Source organism: Pogona vitticeps, chromosome 4 (assembly GCF_051106095.1).
Source record: "Pogona vitticeps strain Pit_001003342236 chromosome 4, PviZW2.1, whole genome shotgun sequence".
NCBI classification, from domain to species: domain Eukaryota; kingdom Metazoa; phylum Chordata; class Lepidosauria; order Squamata; family Agamidae; genus Pogona; species Pogona vitticeps.
In genome coordinates this window covers 66,847,071-66,863,035 of record NC_135786.1, presented here as the reverse complement: position 1 = coordinate 66,863,035, position 15,965 = coordinate 66,847,071, and the positions used below count along the sequence as shown (strand labels likewise).

Sequence of the window (15,965 nt, the reverse complement as noted above, 5' to 3'; positions counted from 1 at the left end):
AAATCAGTAACCACAGAGATCTAGAGCAGTGGTTCTTAACCTTTGTTACTCAGATGTTTTTGAACTGCAACTCCCAGAAACCCCAGTCAGCACAGCTGGTGGTGAAGGCTTCTGGGAGTTGCAGTCCAAAACTCCTGAGTAACCCAAGGTTAAGAACCATTGATCTAGAGCATTGACTAGAGCATGGTTAATGATTTCACAGCCCGAGGACCCCCCGACCCCCAAGGGGGTCACAGACTGTTATCTGGGGGCAGTCACTGTGGTTAATTTAAGTTGCAATTATTTTTATATTTATTATATTAAATAGGGTATACACAACGTTGCTTTATTTTAATCCTCTTGACCCACAGAAGCAATCTAGAGTTCTTAGTTATTTCTTTGCCAGTTTGGGTGGATTTTCCTTTTATGCATGCACATCACTCCAGCCCCCTCTGAAAGAGCGACTCTCACTTGCTTCTTTCTGCACCTCTAATCCTTTGGAGGACTGGTGTCAGCCTTTTGGATCCAAGCATTAGCCTGGCTAAAGAGGCCTGAATGTGGAGAGCCCATGCTGCATACCAGGAATGCTGATGCCTAAGACGATGCCAAGATTAGAACGCTGTTGCTGTGGCAGAGGTGCCTTTTGCTCTTCCTGAGTCTCCCGCTCTTCCAGCTGCATCATGCGATGGCGGCACAGTGAAGGGAGAGGGGAGCTGGGCGGGTATGTGCCTCTGGGCCTTTCTGAGTCATGGAAGAGGAAGGCAAGAGGGGCAGAAAGGTGTGGGAGGATAACTGGGAAGGGGGTTGGGCACAGATGGGGCCCATGGGGGAAAGGTGTTTATTCAGGCTTGAGAGGAGAGCTCTTCACTGAGGGAGCTTTTTTGGTGGGAGGAAACATGAAGAGAGGGTCATGTCAACCTCCAAAATTTAAATTAAACTTTATCTGATAGAGGCAGATGTACAGCCCCTCCCCATAATTATGTATTATTTAATATAATATGTAATTATGTAATATTAGAATTATATTCCAAGAAATGGAATATAATTAAAATGTAGTTTAATGCAAATATCGCCAGGGGGGCATGTTTCTACGGGTTCCATTGCTGTTATTTCAGCTCAAAAACACTGCACTAGAATATAGTCACAAAGAAATCATGACTACATTTCATGGACCAAAAATTGAGCTCCACCAATGAAATAGGGGTTTTCAGGCTTCTCAACTGCAGTAGATGTCACAAAAAGCTGCTCCTACGGGTCACTGGAGAAATAAGAAAGCAGAGACTCCTTCCTCTCATGTTCAGGAAAGAGTGCCTTCTGTCTGGATTATGGGTTTGCTGGATTCGAGCCATTAGATTTTCTTTCCAACGTGTTTTTGATCACATTGTCTTGCACACAGCAGATTAGAAGCTTCACAGAGTGAATAAATGTCACGACAAAATGCTACAAGGAAAGATTGCTCAATAGATTAATCCCTCAAAATTAAAAAAAGCAAGAACACTGTGTAACAGTGTTCCCTTTGAGGCATCCTGCTTAACTGAATACATTGTTAACTTTTGCAGCAAATTACTGAAAGGAGGTTGGGAGAGACTGAACTAGCTGCCCCCTTTCTGTCAAGACACAAATGTTTGCTTCTTCCTTTTTCATTAAACGGTATCTTCTGGGAACTGTTATTTTCCCATCTGTTTATTCCATTTTGAATAATTTAAATAGACTAGAAACTTGAATTTGACATATGCATATGATTTACAGAAAGTTAAATGGTGGTATCAGGACAGGTCAAGTTAAAATCTGTCATTTACCAAATGTAGTTGAGGTGCACCAGTAACAAATTCAGAAAGCAATTATAGAATTGTAGAACACACTCCCAGCCCTTAGAAATGGGAGAGAGAGAAAGAGAGATACATGTTTTAATGTTTTTGTCTCAAGAATGATGCCATTTAAGATAGAGAGACGGGAGCAGGGAGCTGAGCAGGTAGTGCTATCTCACTCCAAGATTCTGAGGTAAGATGTGCCAATGTGATCAGTTCATGGGCTGCCTATTGGAAAGGATAAGAAAGAAAGACCAGAGGTAAAGCTAAGGGGAAGATTAGAGGTAAAGATAAGGAGTATGCTTACCTGCCTTTCTTTCAACTAACTCCCAGAAATCTCCAAGAATTCCCAGACATAAATGTAAGTTCCTGCCCACAGACACACACCTACATTTCACTCATCTGGAACATGCCCTATCTTTCAGGCTGTCTTGCGCCTACTTCTTGTATTGAAAGAATACTGCTCCAGCACTTCCTGGGAGGCCTTGAACTCTGTGGGAGTTACAGTCTTGCAGCCCATGAAACTTTAAAGTCCTGCCTTTGATTCATCTGTTGCTTCAGTGTTCTTTCTGACAGTGGTAAAATAAGAAATTAACAGAGAGCAAGCCTGCACTGTTAGGCACTGGCAGACGTTCCAGGGATACCGGAGGCATGCCTGATGCTCTCCCATCATTTTCTCTTTTTTAAGTTATGGGCTGTCCTCTCTCCTTCTTTGCATGCGTTGGTCCCTATGCCATAATTGCTGTTATTCCCTTGCTGGAAGAGTACTCTTCAGATGGGAGCCAGAAACTCATAGGCCAGATAGTTCCACACCCACAGGAAAGAGGGTGGTGGAATTCCCTCCTATAGAGAGTGAGAGCCCAGCTTCTGAGTCAAAAGGATGAGGCAGAACCTCCTCCAGGCCCAAGAAACCATGAAGCATAAAACAGGTGTGAGGCTGGAGGCCAACACATTATCTGCCCACAAAGGATAAATCTGTGGAAGTTAGATCATCCTTCAGAAGAGACCCTCCTTTCGGAGTGCTGACAGCTGAATCTTAGGAAGGGCCGAGATAGCTCAGCTGCAAATGAATCAGTTCCAGGCTGGAGAAGCTGTTGGAAACAAACAATGCTTGTATCAGTGCTTAGAAGCCATGTCTGTATTCCAGGGTGGTTGCTCACCTCACATTGGGTTGCACTTGGAATGATTTCTTCGACTACTCTGGTTGCTGTTTGAACTTTATTGGTTTGCTCCGGCTCCCTTGCTCTCTGTAGGAGGTTTTCTGCTTGAACTCAGACTGCCTTAACTTTTGTCTTTGAATGTTTAGACCTTACGTTCTTGGATTGTGGACTGTTGGGAACTTGTTGTGAGGGCCTGCCTAGCCCTAGAACTGGACACCTGCTTTGTGTAGTCAATAATATTTTGAATTTTACATAATACAAGAACCCACAGAGTAGAAACATTTCCCTTAACCAGCATGTGCTACAGGCAGCAATTCCTCCTTGTTTCATGGTTCTTGTATGCACAGATAATCCTCCTGGGAATGAGGATGGGAGTGTGAAGGGTCACACCAGTAGAATTTAAAACTACAACTCGCATCCTGGGCAGCTTTCATAGTAGCAGTATTACGGTTGATGCAACTTTAAAAAGTCATTTGCATGGAATAACACTAATTTCAACACAAAATTCTTGCCTTACCATGATTTGCAGGAAGTACTTTCTAATGGTTTTAAGATAGATTGAACAGGGCTTTGGGTTTGAAAATTGTGTAAACCGCCCTCTTTCTGTTATCAGTAATGCTCCCATAAACAAACAGTGGTTGATCAATATCCTATTACTGCTATAGGCAGATGCACTTTGTTTCTAATTAGAAATTCATTGAATAGCATAGCCCACCTTCCCAACAAATGGCAGGCTCTAAATGTTAATAATTGCTTTCCCTAATCTATACTTTTTTCTGTCTGAATGCTTTTCCTGTTATTTGGTATTACTTAATATAACACAGAGGCTGACAACTAAGGAGCAGTTCTTTCACACTGAAGTAGTAATCCATATTCTATATAGATTATTTTCCTAATGTTAATAGCACCACATGTGGCCCTTATTGTTTTTATTCTGTTTATTCTTTCTTTGTAATAAATAGCTGTTTAACACAGATTTTATTAGCTCCTGCTGCTTGTTCCTCACATTCAGACCTAATTCTCTGTCTCTAGCACTAGAGTGATCTGTATTGGTATTATAGTAATTGATGTGAGAAATACAGCAATAAGACTGTGACTTTGTAATTTTACCTAATAAAAACACTAGGCCACGGGAAAAATCTTCATTTATGGCCACCAGAACAAAACTTTCAACATTTTTAAGTAACTCTGTGCGAAGTGGAACTTCTATTTGCATTGGCATGCCAGATGGTTAAAATTCTTTTCAAGTTGATTGGGTAGTGGGCTTGTGAAATAAAACAGTTTTTAAAAAACAAAACAAAAATGATAGTAGTTCAGTTCAGGTAGTATTTGAGATCATTAGATGGAAGTTTCCCCCTCCCAGGTTGCTTAGCATAGAAGAAAAACAAAAATGAGCATTTAGATGATCTAGTGTTTATATCTCACTTTGCGCCCTGTTCCAGTTTTCGTGAAAACTAATGGCAACATCAAAAGTGATACAGCGAGTATTGAGGACCTAAACCATTAAGGGTTTTATAGGGTATGACCAGCACCTTGAATTGGACACAGAAATGAACAGTATGGAGATATCTTTCCCCAAAGAAAGCTGTAGAAAAATATATAAGGAAAAACCCACCAGTACAAATAAAAATGTACATACTATGAATAATTGACTTAATCAGACTGAGCTGTTTTCCAGATATTTGGATTTGTGAATAAAAGCTACTATTCTACTTCCAGTTAATGAACTGCGAACCTAGATCACTGTGTAGAGATTTCAGTTAAATTATCACATTTTCTTGCAATAATGTAGCGTTAGTGCTTCTTCGTGGTCTCTGTGAATCACACTATGGGTAATCCGCACATGTGTGGAGCCTCGTCAGAATATTCTAGAGCTTCTGCAGTAGCAAAGGAAAATACATTAGCATTGATCCTCTCCCCCCTGGTATATGTACCTTGGCGCCAAGGCTCTCCCTTCAGTTTCTTTCATCTGCCTCATTGAGAGCCTTGATCATTGCTTCTGTGAGAAATCTGAAAATGAAAGTAGGAAAGTTAATGAACTTTATTTATTATTATTATCCTTATTATTTTCAAAACAAGATACGCTCTGGCCTTAGGGCTGAAGCGTCCCCCCCCACCTTTCCATTGTTTTCTTTTCAAAACTGGTTCTCGGTTCATGGCCTTTTCAGGCCCATTTAAAAGCTGTGTAGCCTGCGATAACGAGATCCCACTCTCTGATGGCCTCACTAAATGCCTTTTTTGCCTCAGTGAGGCCATCAAACCTCCTCATCCCCTCACTGCAAAAACTTTAAACATGTTCTCTGCAGTCGCTTCTGTAGACTCAAGTTTCGGTTCTGGGAGCAATCCCTAAAGCAATGGATGAAGCTGTTTTCGAAGCGACAAAACAGTGCCCATCAGCTACTCTTTCTCGTTCCAATCGATAACCTACCCTGCCCTCGATATCGACAGTCATGCGATAAAAAAGAACTGGCAGAAGTAATTTCAGAACCATTGGCAATAACATTTGAGTATTCTTGGAGAATAGGAGAAGTCCCCACAGACTGAAGGAGGGCAAATGTTGTCCATATCTTCAAAAAGGGGGAAAAAAAAGAAGACCCAAATAATTACTGCCCAATCAGCTTGACATCAATTCCCAGAAAAATTCTAGAGCAGATCATTAAACAGATAGTTTGTTATTACTTAGAAAGCAATGCTGTCAACACGGGTTTCCCAAAAACAAGTCATGCCAGATTAATCTATTAATCTGATCTCTTTTTTACAGGCTTGATAGATGAAGGGAACGCTGTGGATGTAGCATATCTTGATTTCAGTAAGGCCTTTGACAAAGTTCCCCATGATGTTCTTGCAAGGAAGCTAGTAAAATGTGGGCTAAACAGTGCTACTGTTCCATGGATTTGTAATAGGTTGACTGACAGAACCCAAAGGGTGCTCACCAATGGCTTCTCTTCATCCTGGAGAGAGGTAACTGGTGGCGTGTCCCAGGGTTCTGTTCTGGACCCTGTGCTATTCAACATCTTTATCAATGACTTGGATGAAGGAATAGAGAGTATGCTGGTTAAAGTTGCAGATGATACCAAATTGGGAGGGGCTGCTAATTCCTCAGAGGATAGGATTAAAATTCAAATTGACCTTGACAGATTAGAGTCCTGGGCCAAAACTAACAAAATGAATTTCAACGGGGAGAGATGTAAGGTCCTATAGATAGGCAGAAAAAATGAACTGCACAGATATAGGATGGAAGACACCTGACTAGACAACAGTACCTGTGAAAGGGATCTAGGAGTCTTGGTAGACCACAAACATGAGTCAGCAGTGTGATGCAGGTGCCAAGAAAGCAATGCAATTCTTGGTTGCATCAATAGGAGTATAGTGTCTAGATCAAGGAAAGCACTCTATTCTGCTTTGATCAGACCTTACCTGGAGTATTGTGTCTAGTTCTGGGCACCTCAATTCAAGAAGGATGTTAACAACCTGGAACGTGTCCAGAAGAGGGCAACCAAAATGGTCAAAGGTCTGGAAGCCATGTCCTATGAGGAGCAGCTTAGGGAGCTGGGAGTGTTTAGCCTTACAAAAAGAAGGTTAAGAGGGGACATGATAGCGATGTTTAGATATTTGAAGGGATGTCATGTCAAGGAAGAGATGATTTGTTTTCCATGGCTCCAGGCACTAGGACAAGGAGCAATGGTTTCAAACTACAGGAAAAGAGATTCCACCTGAATCTCAGAAAGAACTTCCTGACAGTCAGAGCTGGTCAGCAGAGGAATATGCCACCTCCAAGTGTGGTGGTGTCTCCTTTGGAGGTTTTAAAGGAGAGGCTGGATGGCCATCTGTTGGGAGTGCTTTGATGGAGTTCCTGCATGGCAGGGGGTTGGACTCGATGGCCCTTGAGGTCTCTTCCAAGTCTGTGATTCTATAATTCTATGATACTGGGAGGAATAGGGTGTCTGGGTTTTTTTTTTTAAACAAAAGGGTATTTGTATATCATCTATAAATGAATGAAACCAAAACACTTCCTTTAGGGACTAAGCTGTGTAGGGACTGCAAGGGATTAGGGCATTGGTAGTCTCTCTGCCTATTAGCCTCTGTATCAGGTACCTCTTGGGCAGAGAGACTACTATTCCCCTAATCCTTTACAGAGTTTAGTCCCTCCCAACCACTTCCTCTGTCTTTCTCACATGCAGCTAATGGCAGCTGGAGCCTTCATTCTCTAGATGTGTTTAATTGAAAAGTTCCATGAAGACTTTAATTTCTTCGCTAAAACCACCAGAATTTGCTGCAAAAATAGCAGGGAAATAAAAGGGTAGTCTTTGCTCCTTCTTGTTTCTTTTGTAAGGACTCATAAAACTCCCAATTTTCTTACTGTTTGTGTTGAATTGTGTTATTCAACCACAGACAGAGTGAGAAAGTTATGGAAGGTGACTAGGATAGCCATTGATCTAATGCTCTGGGGAATTCTTGATCACTCCCATAGAGTGTTAGCCTCCCATAACAATTTTATTGGAACTTCTACAGCTGCATTATTAATAATAAAATCCAGGCCAAATGCAGGCAAGCAAATGTGAGTTACACTACAACCCTAGCCAAGTACAAACAAGATGTAGGCTTTTTATTTCATATAGCAATAATACATTTGCAATTAATAATAGAGGGCATGGGTAGTGTGAAACTTTGCAGTGTTATATGACCTAAATCCTGTGTTTGTATGTGTGTGTTTTAAATGGGAAAAGAAGATTACTTTGTGATTGGTTGTAATAACTTTTTATGTTTTAAATTATCAGATTAGCTGCTTTAAAAGGATTTGAAATATACATTTGTTTGAAGTATACAGTACATTGAAATTGCACCAGTGGAAGAAAATAGTGTATATTCCAACTGGGAAATATTCAACCAGAGAAATATTCTGACTGCCTGAATTTAATTTATTGGAGCTTGATTATTGCATTTTTCGTCTGATTCAAATTTCATTAACTGTACTGTGAGAAGTGGACTGGCTAACCTCATGGCGGCAGATGTGAGGCAATTTAAAAACTACTTCTAAAACATAACATTTAAATATTGGCCAGTATCATCCTTATGCCAGTGGAATGTAAAATTACGCTGGCATAAATGTATTGGGCCTTACACCCAGTAACAAAGAGTTGCTGTATGGAATTGTGCATCCCTGGCACAATTGATAGTGCAATGTGCCAGCAGAAGTGCTTCAGGGATACTACTGCTACCTCAGTGCTAGTGCAACTACCACACCTGCAAGTTCAACTTGCAAAAATGTTGCACAACAGGATTTTGGTTACTATAAAATTTTAATAGAATGAGTGACCCTGGCATCCAATGATCCTGGTGTCTTTTGGCCCAAGTCAGCTTGCATCCACTAAATGTACTAGTTTAATGAAGACAAAGTGATGAAGGAGGAAGTTAAAAATTTGCCCAGAAGTTTATTCATACCCACACTGCAGCACAAATATAGATGGATGGTGGGAAAAAAGGTAAAGGGGGAGATAGTTTTCTTTGACAGTATTCTGAGAGAGAGGCCTCTTCTCCAAGACTGAGAAGTGTGAAACAATTGTGAGGCTCCTGAAATGCACAAGGGAGCAATGTAAATGGGGGGGGGGGGAGTATGCTGTGTAAATAGATACTGTGATGTCAATCATAGACAGGTGACAATATATGATGGAAGATGGTGAAAACTCTGCCAGGTATGGATTTTGCCATTGTCTTTTTGCAAATATTTCCTTATGGAAGTTATTGCTGTATCCCCATAAGCTTAATTCTCTCCTCTAAATTATTGGCCATCTTGGTCTCTAGTTGACATGAGATAAAATCTCTGTGTGGCACAGTGTTCCTTGAAAGAAAAAAAATGCTCCTTATCCTTTTGACCCAGAGTTGCTGGCTGTTCTGTACTATAGACAGCTATGCTTCCTATTTTGAATTTCCTTCTAAGTAGATCCATATGTCATACCCATTGCTTTGAATCAAGATCACAATCAAATATAATTAAAATATTAATTGGCATTGTTGTTGTTGCTATGTGCCATCAAGTTGAAACGCACTTATAGCAATCTTACCAGGACTTTCAAGGTAAGTGAGATATTTCAGGAGTGACTTTACCAGTTCGACACCCCCAATGAGTTTCCATGGCTGAATAGAGATTTGAACACAGATTTCCTTAGTCCCAGACCATCATTCTATCCACTGTACCAAAATTCATTGCTATTACTACTATTGCAATCATCCTAGTTGACAAGGAAACTGTTTTAGGTGTTAGACTCCCTGGACTGCAGCTTCTTTGTATAAACCTTATGATAAGAAAATCAAACTGAAAATCAATAAGAATCAAACTGTCTGAAATGCATTTTCTTGTGGCTATAGAGGTCTGGATAAGGTTCTTGCACACTACTGTTCATCACATCTTCTGGATAATCTAATCTTAAACAAATTAGGTAATTTACACAAAATAATTCTTTTTTTCTTCTTCTGCATTTTTCCAATTCACCCTGAGTTAATTAAGGTTAAAACTAAATAGAAAAGTCATCAAATATCTCCAAGGGCATCAATTCCAAGGAAGAGAAATAAGTGCTAAGAGAGAAAAAGAGGGCATATATTACTAGGAGGAAAAGTTAGAAGAACGCTGCAAGTTTATAAAATCTTAAGTCAGGAAAATTAGTGAAGACGTTTAGGACTGAAATATTTTTAAGGTAAGATTGGAATTGCAGTTTGGAGCAAAGTTAAGGGACAAGTCCAATAAACTTAGTCTTGGGATATAATTTGAGTATTGCTTCCAATGCAAAATTCGCTAAAATATAGGAGAGCAATGTAGCTAACAGTGGTAGAGAGTATCTCAGTGAAGCACAAATGTACTGGGAAGGACAACTAAATGACACAGGTGTCACTGAAGGCTATATCATTCTGATTTATTATACATTCTGTTTGGAATTATCATGGTTTTACAATCCACCCTCTGCTCAGATAATGGGCCCATATTAATAAAGTCTGCAGGTCCCTTGGAAGCCCATGTAATCCACAGAGTCTTAAAAGGAGGACATTTCTATTTAATGTATTTCAGCTTGGGAAGATACAGAACTCTGGCTCGAAAATATGTCACTATTTTAGGAATTTGACTTTTTAAAGGGGGATGTTAAAAATGTTTTTGTATGGATGAGCCTTGAGTATTTGTAACGATTAGGTAATCTTTTGAAAGGAAGAGAAAACATTCACAAAATCAAAACAAAGCCCACAGTAAGTCTGCCTCTTTCTGTACGCTGACATTCCTACAGAAACAAGGAGATGGCAAACCAGCATTTACCACCAGAAAAACAGGACTGTTAAATATCCCTTGGTTTTTTCATAAGTAGGGGCTTGAAGCACTCTTGCCAGTACAACTCATCATTACCTGAGAACTGCATTTACAGCTTTGAGTAGTATTTTGATTGTAACTTTGGGCCTGGTTAGAGGACACCGTCAATGGGGGGGGGGGAACCAAAGGGAAAACTTTTTCATTTTAGTGTTCATGCAGACATGCTTCTGTCCTCAAGGACTTCCAAGTGTCACCAAAAGAATAGAGACAGTATAATGATGAGAATTAGATTAGAAGCGGATCAATAGGCCTGGCAATAAATGAAAGCAACACAGACGTTATTGAGCACATTAGGAGAGATAAATTGAAGTGGACAGTATATTCTGCAATGCCCATGCTACCTAAAAGTGGAACCAAGAGAGTTAAGAAGGATAGCAACTATCCTTCTTAACTAAGGGAAAAGAAGGATATGGCAGTAAAGCACTGGTGTGAGAATATGGGAAGCAAAAGCTCACTAATGTGAAATGAATATGAAAGGTGTTTTCAACACACCGAAATATATGAATTATTTGTGAGAATTACATTTGCACTTTCTTAGAATTCAGCTGCTCCATCACTGATTAGTAGTGAGTGTGCAATAACATGCTTGTAGGAAAGACTTAAATAATAATGAAGTAACCTGCTGGAACATATTCAGTCCATTCACTCCAAAGTTACTGATTCTGTGTATAGTATGCATTATACCTTGTTTCATTTTTAAAGTACATAATATCTGCTGTACTAATTCAGTTCTTCAAAAAACTTCCGGGGTATGAATGTAGGATGTTGTGTTTCTTTATCTATGATTCAGAATGCCAGGAAATGGCCCAATATTCCTTTACAATATTGTGCCCACTTTGCCAGCAGGAAAAAGGATGCCAAGCTTTACATAGCAAAGGGCAGCCAGTATGTTGGTGAAAGCCATGTCAGCAGTTAAGATGGTCTATAGGATACCTTCTTAGGCTCACTATCATTCATAAAGAGACACCAAGCAAGGGAAAATCCCAGAAGTTGACTCCTTTTTAAAAATCAGTTAATCACTTATAACCCAAACACAAAGCAATAAACAGAGCTGTATTTCAAAAAGCCGTCCCTTTTCTGGAGAACTGTCACTCCATTACTTTCTTTAAAGCAAACCTTTAAAAAATTTTAAAAGAAAAGCTGTCTTTTTAGTCTGTTTCTGTGACTTTATTCTCTAAATATCTTCCTCTCCACACCTATGAATGTATACAATGTTTTATTTAATAAAGCTTCTGTTGGGTAGCCTGTACTATGCATGCTCAGTCTTATAACAAAGTGGCTGTTTGTTCCCTTTTGAAAGGCCTTTTTGAGGTTCAGTATATCAGTCTCTGCAGCCTGGATTCTTTCCAGATTAAAACATGGGTGGATCCAAGCATTCTATTTAAAGTTTCTATTTCCGAATAGGATTGGTCTTTTCAACCCATGTGATCAGTTTTAAATCTAGGGACATTTAAAGGTAAAGGTAAAGGTAAAGGTTCCCCTTGACAATTTTTGTCCAGTCGTGTTCGACTCTAGGGGGTGGTGCTCATCCCCGTTTCCAAGCCATAGAGCCAGCATTTTGTCCGAAGACAATCTTCCGTGGTCACATGGCCAGTGCGACTTAGACATGGAATGCTGTTACCTTCCCACCGAGGTGGTCCCTATTTATCTACTTGCATTTGCATGCTTTCGAACCGCTAGGTTGGCGGGAGCTGGGACAAGCGACAGTCGCTCACTCCGTCGCGTGGATTCGATCTTACGACTGCTTGGTCTTCTGACTCTGCAGCACAGGCTTCTGCGGTTTAGCCCACAGCGCCACCACGTCCCTTAGGGACATTTAGGGTCTCCTATTTTTGAAAAGGGGGAAGCTTAAAAGTTTTACTTTAAAAAAATCGTAACTTAAAACTCTGCCTCAAATTTGGCACAGGGCAATAACAGACTGCCTGTTGCAACTGTGCCAAATAGGGTCCTGATCTGAATCCCAGTTTGAAAACTATAAATGTTTATGATGGTTGCCCATATTTTTAGAATTGTCTTATAGAATGCTGATTTGTTCTGCTAGACCGAGATATGTTTTTCATTTCCACATTAGTAGTAAGGAGTTGTACCTACTGGATCCAATGTGTTCCACATACTTCAACTTATGTAGAAATAGTACTGTTATTTTAACACTTTACATTCATGCTATGACATGGTGTGATGTTGTCCTCTGTGTTTATAGATGGACATCCTTGTTTTCTGTATTGTATCCATCAAGAATGAGATTTGTTCGTGCCTGGTGCCACTGTTGCACAGGGATGCCTCTACAGTGGTGCCTCGCATTACGATTGCTTCATTTAACGATGAAATCGCATTACGATGAACTTTTTGCAATCGCAAAACAATGTTTCCTATGGGGGAATTTCGCTTTGCGATGATCAGTTCCCTGCTTCGGGAACCGATTCTTCGCAAAATGACAATTTTCCAACAGCTGATCGGCGGTTTCAAAATGGCCACCGGGTAAATAAAATGGCTCCCCGCTGTGTTTAGGGACAGATTCCTTGCAAGACAGGCAGTGAAAATGGCCACCCTATGGAGGATCTTCACTGGACGGTGAGTTTTAAGCCCATCGGAAGGCATTAAACAGGTTTTTAATGAGCTTCTATGGGCTTTTTAATTTCGCTTTACTATGTTTTCATTCTACAGTGATTTCGCTGGAACGAATTAACATTGTAATGTGAGGCACCACTGTATCTACAAGTCAATTAGCTGGGGTAATATCAAAATCCTTGATTATCCAGATACCGTTCTTAGTTTTAACCAGAGCTTGGAACATCAGGTTTAACAGTTAATCCATGATTATTAAACACTAGAAATTGGATAATTAATTTGTTGCTCTTAAGATTTAAAACTGAAACTCTTTTACAGGGCTCCTTGACACCTAATGGCACATTTGCTATAGGTTCCTCCAGTTTCATTGCTTTAAAACTGCCTCCCACAATCTTGTATTTTTTTCCTAAAAAGACTACACATCCCATAAAGTAATAATTAATCAGAGATGATGAAACCTGCCATCATGGCACAGTGCAGTCAAGATTCTGCTTACAACCTGGGTCCAATCTCAATGGGCTCAGGTAGCCAGCTTGAGGTTGACTCAATCTTCCATCCTTCTGAAGTTGGTAAAAAGAGTACACAGCCCTTGTGGTGGTGGGGAGAGCAAAATGTAGCTTGCATACCATGTTTCCCCAAAAATAAGACAGAGTCTTATATTAAGTTTTGCTCCAAAAATGCATTAGGGCTTATTTTCAGGGGATGTTTTATTTTACAGCCATGTCATCTTCTGGTTGCTGCACAATGCTGCACAATAGTGGAGGGTGGGCTTTCACTTAACTAGGGCTTATTTTTGGGGTAGGGCTTATATTACGAGCATCCTGAAAAATCACACTAGGGCTTATTTTCAAGTTAGGTCTTATTTTGGGGAAAACAGGATAGTTAAACTGTATACTGTCCAGAGAGTGCTTTAAGCCTTATAAGACGGTATATAAATAGCAGATACTTTACTTTTACTTTGTTATGTCTGAAAATAGTGAGAGTGGGGAAGGTTATCTGTTCTAAAACTCAATATACTTTTTCTGCCTAGGGATACCCACAAAAAACCAATAACTTTGATTGTATATGAAGCTAATGCATACAACATAACACGCGAAGCTATTGCAAAATAAATCTTGAATAAGGGTTAAGAAAAACTTCACTTTCCTTCACAACCATTCAGATCACCATTTCCTACCGCTCCCACCATATCTATGGGATAGTCATACAACTGACAACTACTGGTTTCCAGTTTTCCATGGATAATTTAGTTTGATACATGTTTTCAGAAGTTTGGATTTTGATTCCATCCTCTTGAGAAAGAGCTTCAACAAAGTTCCAACATGTAATATGTCCTCCTTTATTTTGTTGCAGACAAGATATTCAATGTAATGGTGGCCGTCCTTAGGAGAGGTGCTGTGCAAATCACCCAAGTTTAATATCCCATCTTCCTTCCAGCAGAAAAGTAGCTATTTCTACATCAAATCTAAAAGTCCAATCAAACTTGCAGTTTCTTGGAATGAAGAAGTTAGTTATCAAATCTGAGCTAGTATGCATATCTATACTTTCACCACCAAATCAATTGCCAACACTTTAACAACCAAGCAAGAAAGTATTCAAAGCACTATGCTAAGCACATATGGCTCCCATCCAAAAGAATAACACTGAGCCACATAACTTGTAATTAATTCTATTGCAAATGTCAGAACACTTGGTTCACATGTCTAGGCTGACCTACTAAAATTAGTTATCTTTCAACAACTCCTTTTATCATTTGTTTTTCAGCAACAGCGTCAACTTGACCTCTTGACTATAACCAACCCTGGTGAGTAAGCCACAAGGCTCTGCTCTTTTTATGTTTTCTTTAAAAGATGGTTGTCTGAATGTGTCTCTTTCTCACCTCCCTGACATGCAAAATAAAAAACACTGTTCCCCAGAAAATCTTTAACTTAATAACAACTGACAGCTATATTGTGCTTGGTGAAGCCCCAGGCAGTTATCCATTCACAGGGTTGCCTGTTCAGACCTTTACTCTGAGCATTTGAGTGCTGATATTTCTTTAAGCCTCCTGGGGTTACTCTTAGAGGTATGTCTGCAGGGTAGATATAGTATAATTCACAGAATATGTTCAAGTATCACAGAAACATTTCATTTAACTCTCTGCTGTGGTAATCTGAGACATTTATTAAAGAAGAGAGGGGCGTGTATTAGCCTGTTGGAGAGAGAAAGAATATGCTGGTTGGTTTTGAAGATATAATTTGCCTTGTTTTAAACAGCATTAAAATAAAATACTGAAACAATTGTCTCTAAGGAATATTGTAACATGGCTTTCATTTAATGATAATTACTTGGTATGGAAATATTTGTGCATGGCAGATGCTTTCCTATAGTTATTTCTTGGCATTCTGGAAAGTGCTCAGAGGACCTCAGTTATCCTCGTGGCTTCGAGACTGGATGACTTTGGACGATTCAGTGAACACTAGATATTACAGTACCTGCAGTGATGTGAGCCAGTATGTGTGGTGGTGGTGATGGTGGTCAGGTGAATGTATACAGCTGAGATGTGAGTTACAAATGTAATACATTCAAAAGTGATGTCACATAACATTACATCAATGTACTATAGCCTGCATCCTGAGACTTTTTTCAGGTGAGGCCAAGCACAAACTCCTTCTGAATGTCTCTTCAGTTTCAAAAGGCTGTTCTTATTTTGTATGAGGGCTGCCGTTTGAGTAACACAAGCCCAGAGTGTCCTTGGACATAATGACCAACAGACCTTTAGACTCAGCCTATGTTTTTTTTTTTATTATTATTATTTCTCAATTTAACAATTGCTTTGCTTGTTTAGAACATGTCCTAGAAGGGCTTTTTAAGTAATAACCACTCTTCAGTGTGTAGTATTGGGACTCCAAATACTCTAGTGATGATTCTGAATCTTGAGGCCAGACATGTTATTGGAAGGCAAATCTTGGAATCCTGGACTATTGGGCTTCTGTAAGTTGATGTCCGACAAGATTTAAGAGCATGACTTTGAGAAGGACTTTTCTAACGGGATCTAAGTCTTCCAAGCTGGCAGGCGTCATTATGGCCTTGCATGACCACATTGTGGCACATGACTCT

The 15,965-nt window shown here is 39.8% G+C and overlaps 1 protein-coding gene across 4 annotated transcripts in view; it reads left to right on the top strand.

The window, feature by feature from the left end:
* LOC110076152 (BEN domain-containing protein 5) overlaps window positions 1–15,965 on the top strand; it is a 1,026,237-nt gene that overhangs the window by 479,685 nt on the left and 530,587 nt on the right. For all 4 annotated transcript variants that reach the window (XM_020788091.3, XM_020788090.3, XM_072997602.2 and 1 more), the window contains one exon: window positions 14,631–14,670. In XM_020788091.3, coding sequence (XP_020643750.2) covers window positions 14,631–14,670 — 40 coding nt within the window. The remainder of the gene's footprint in view (window positions 1–14,630; window positions 14,671–15,965) is intronic.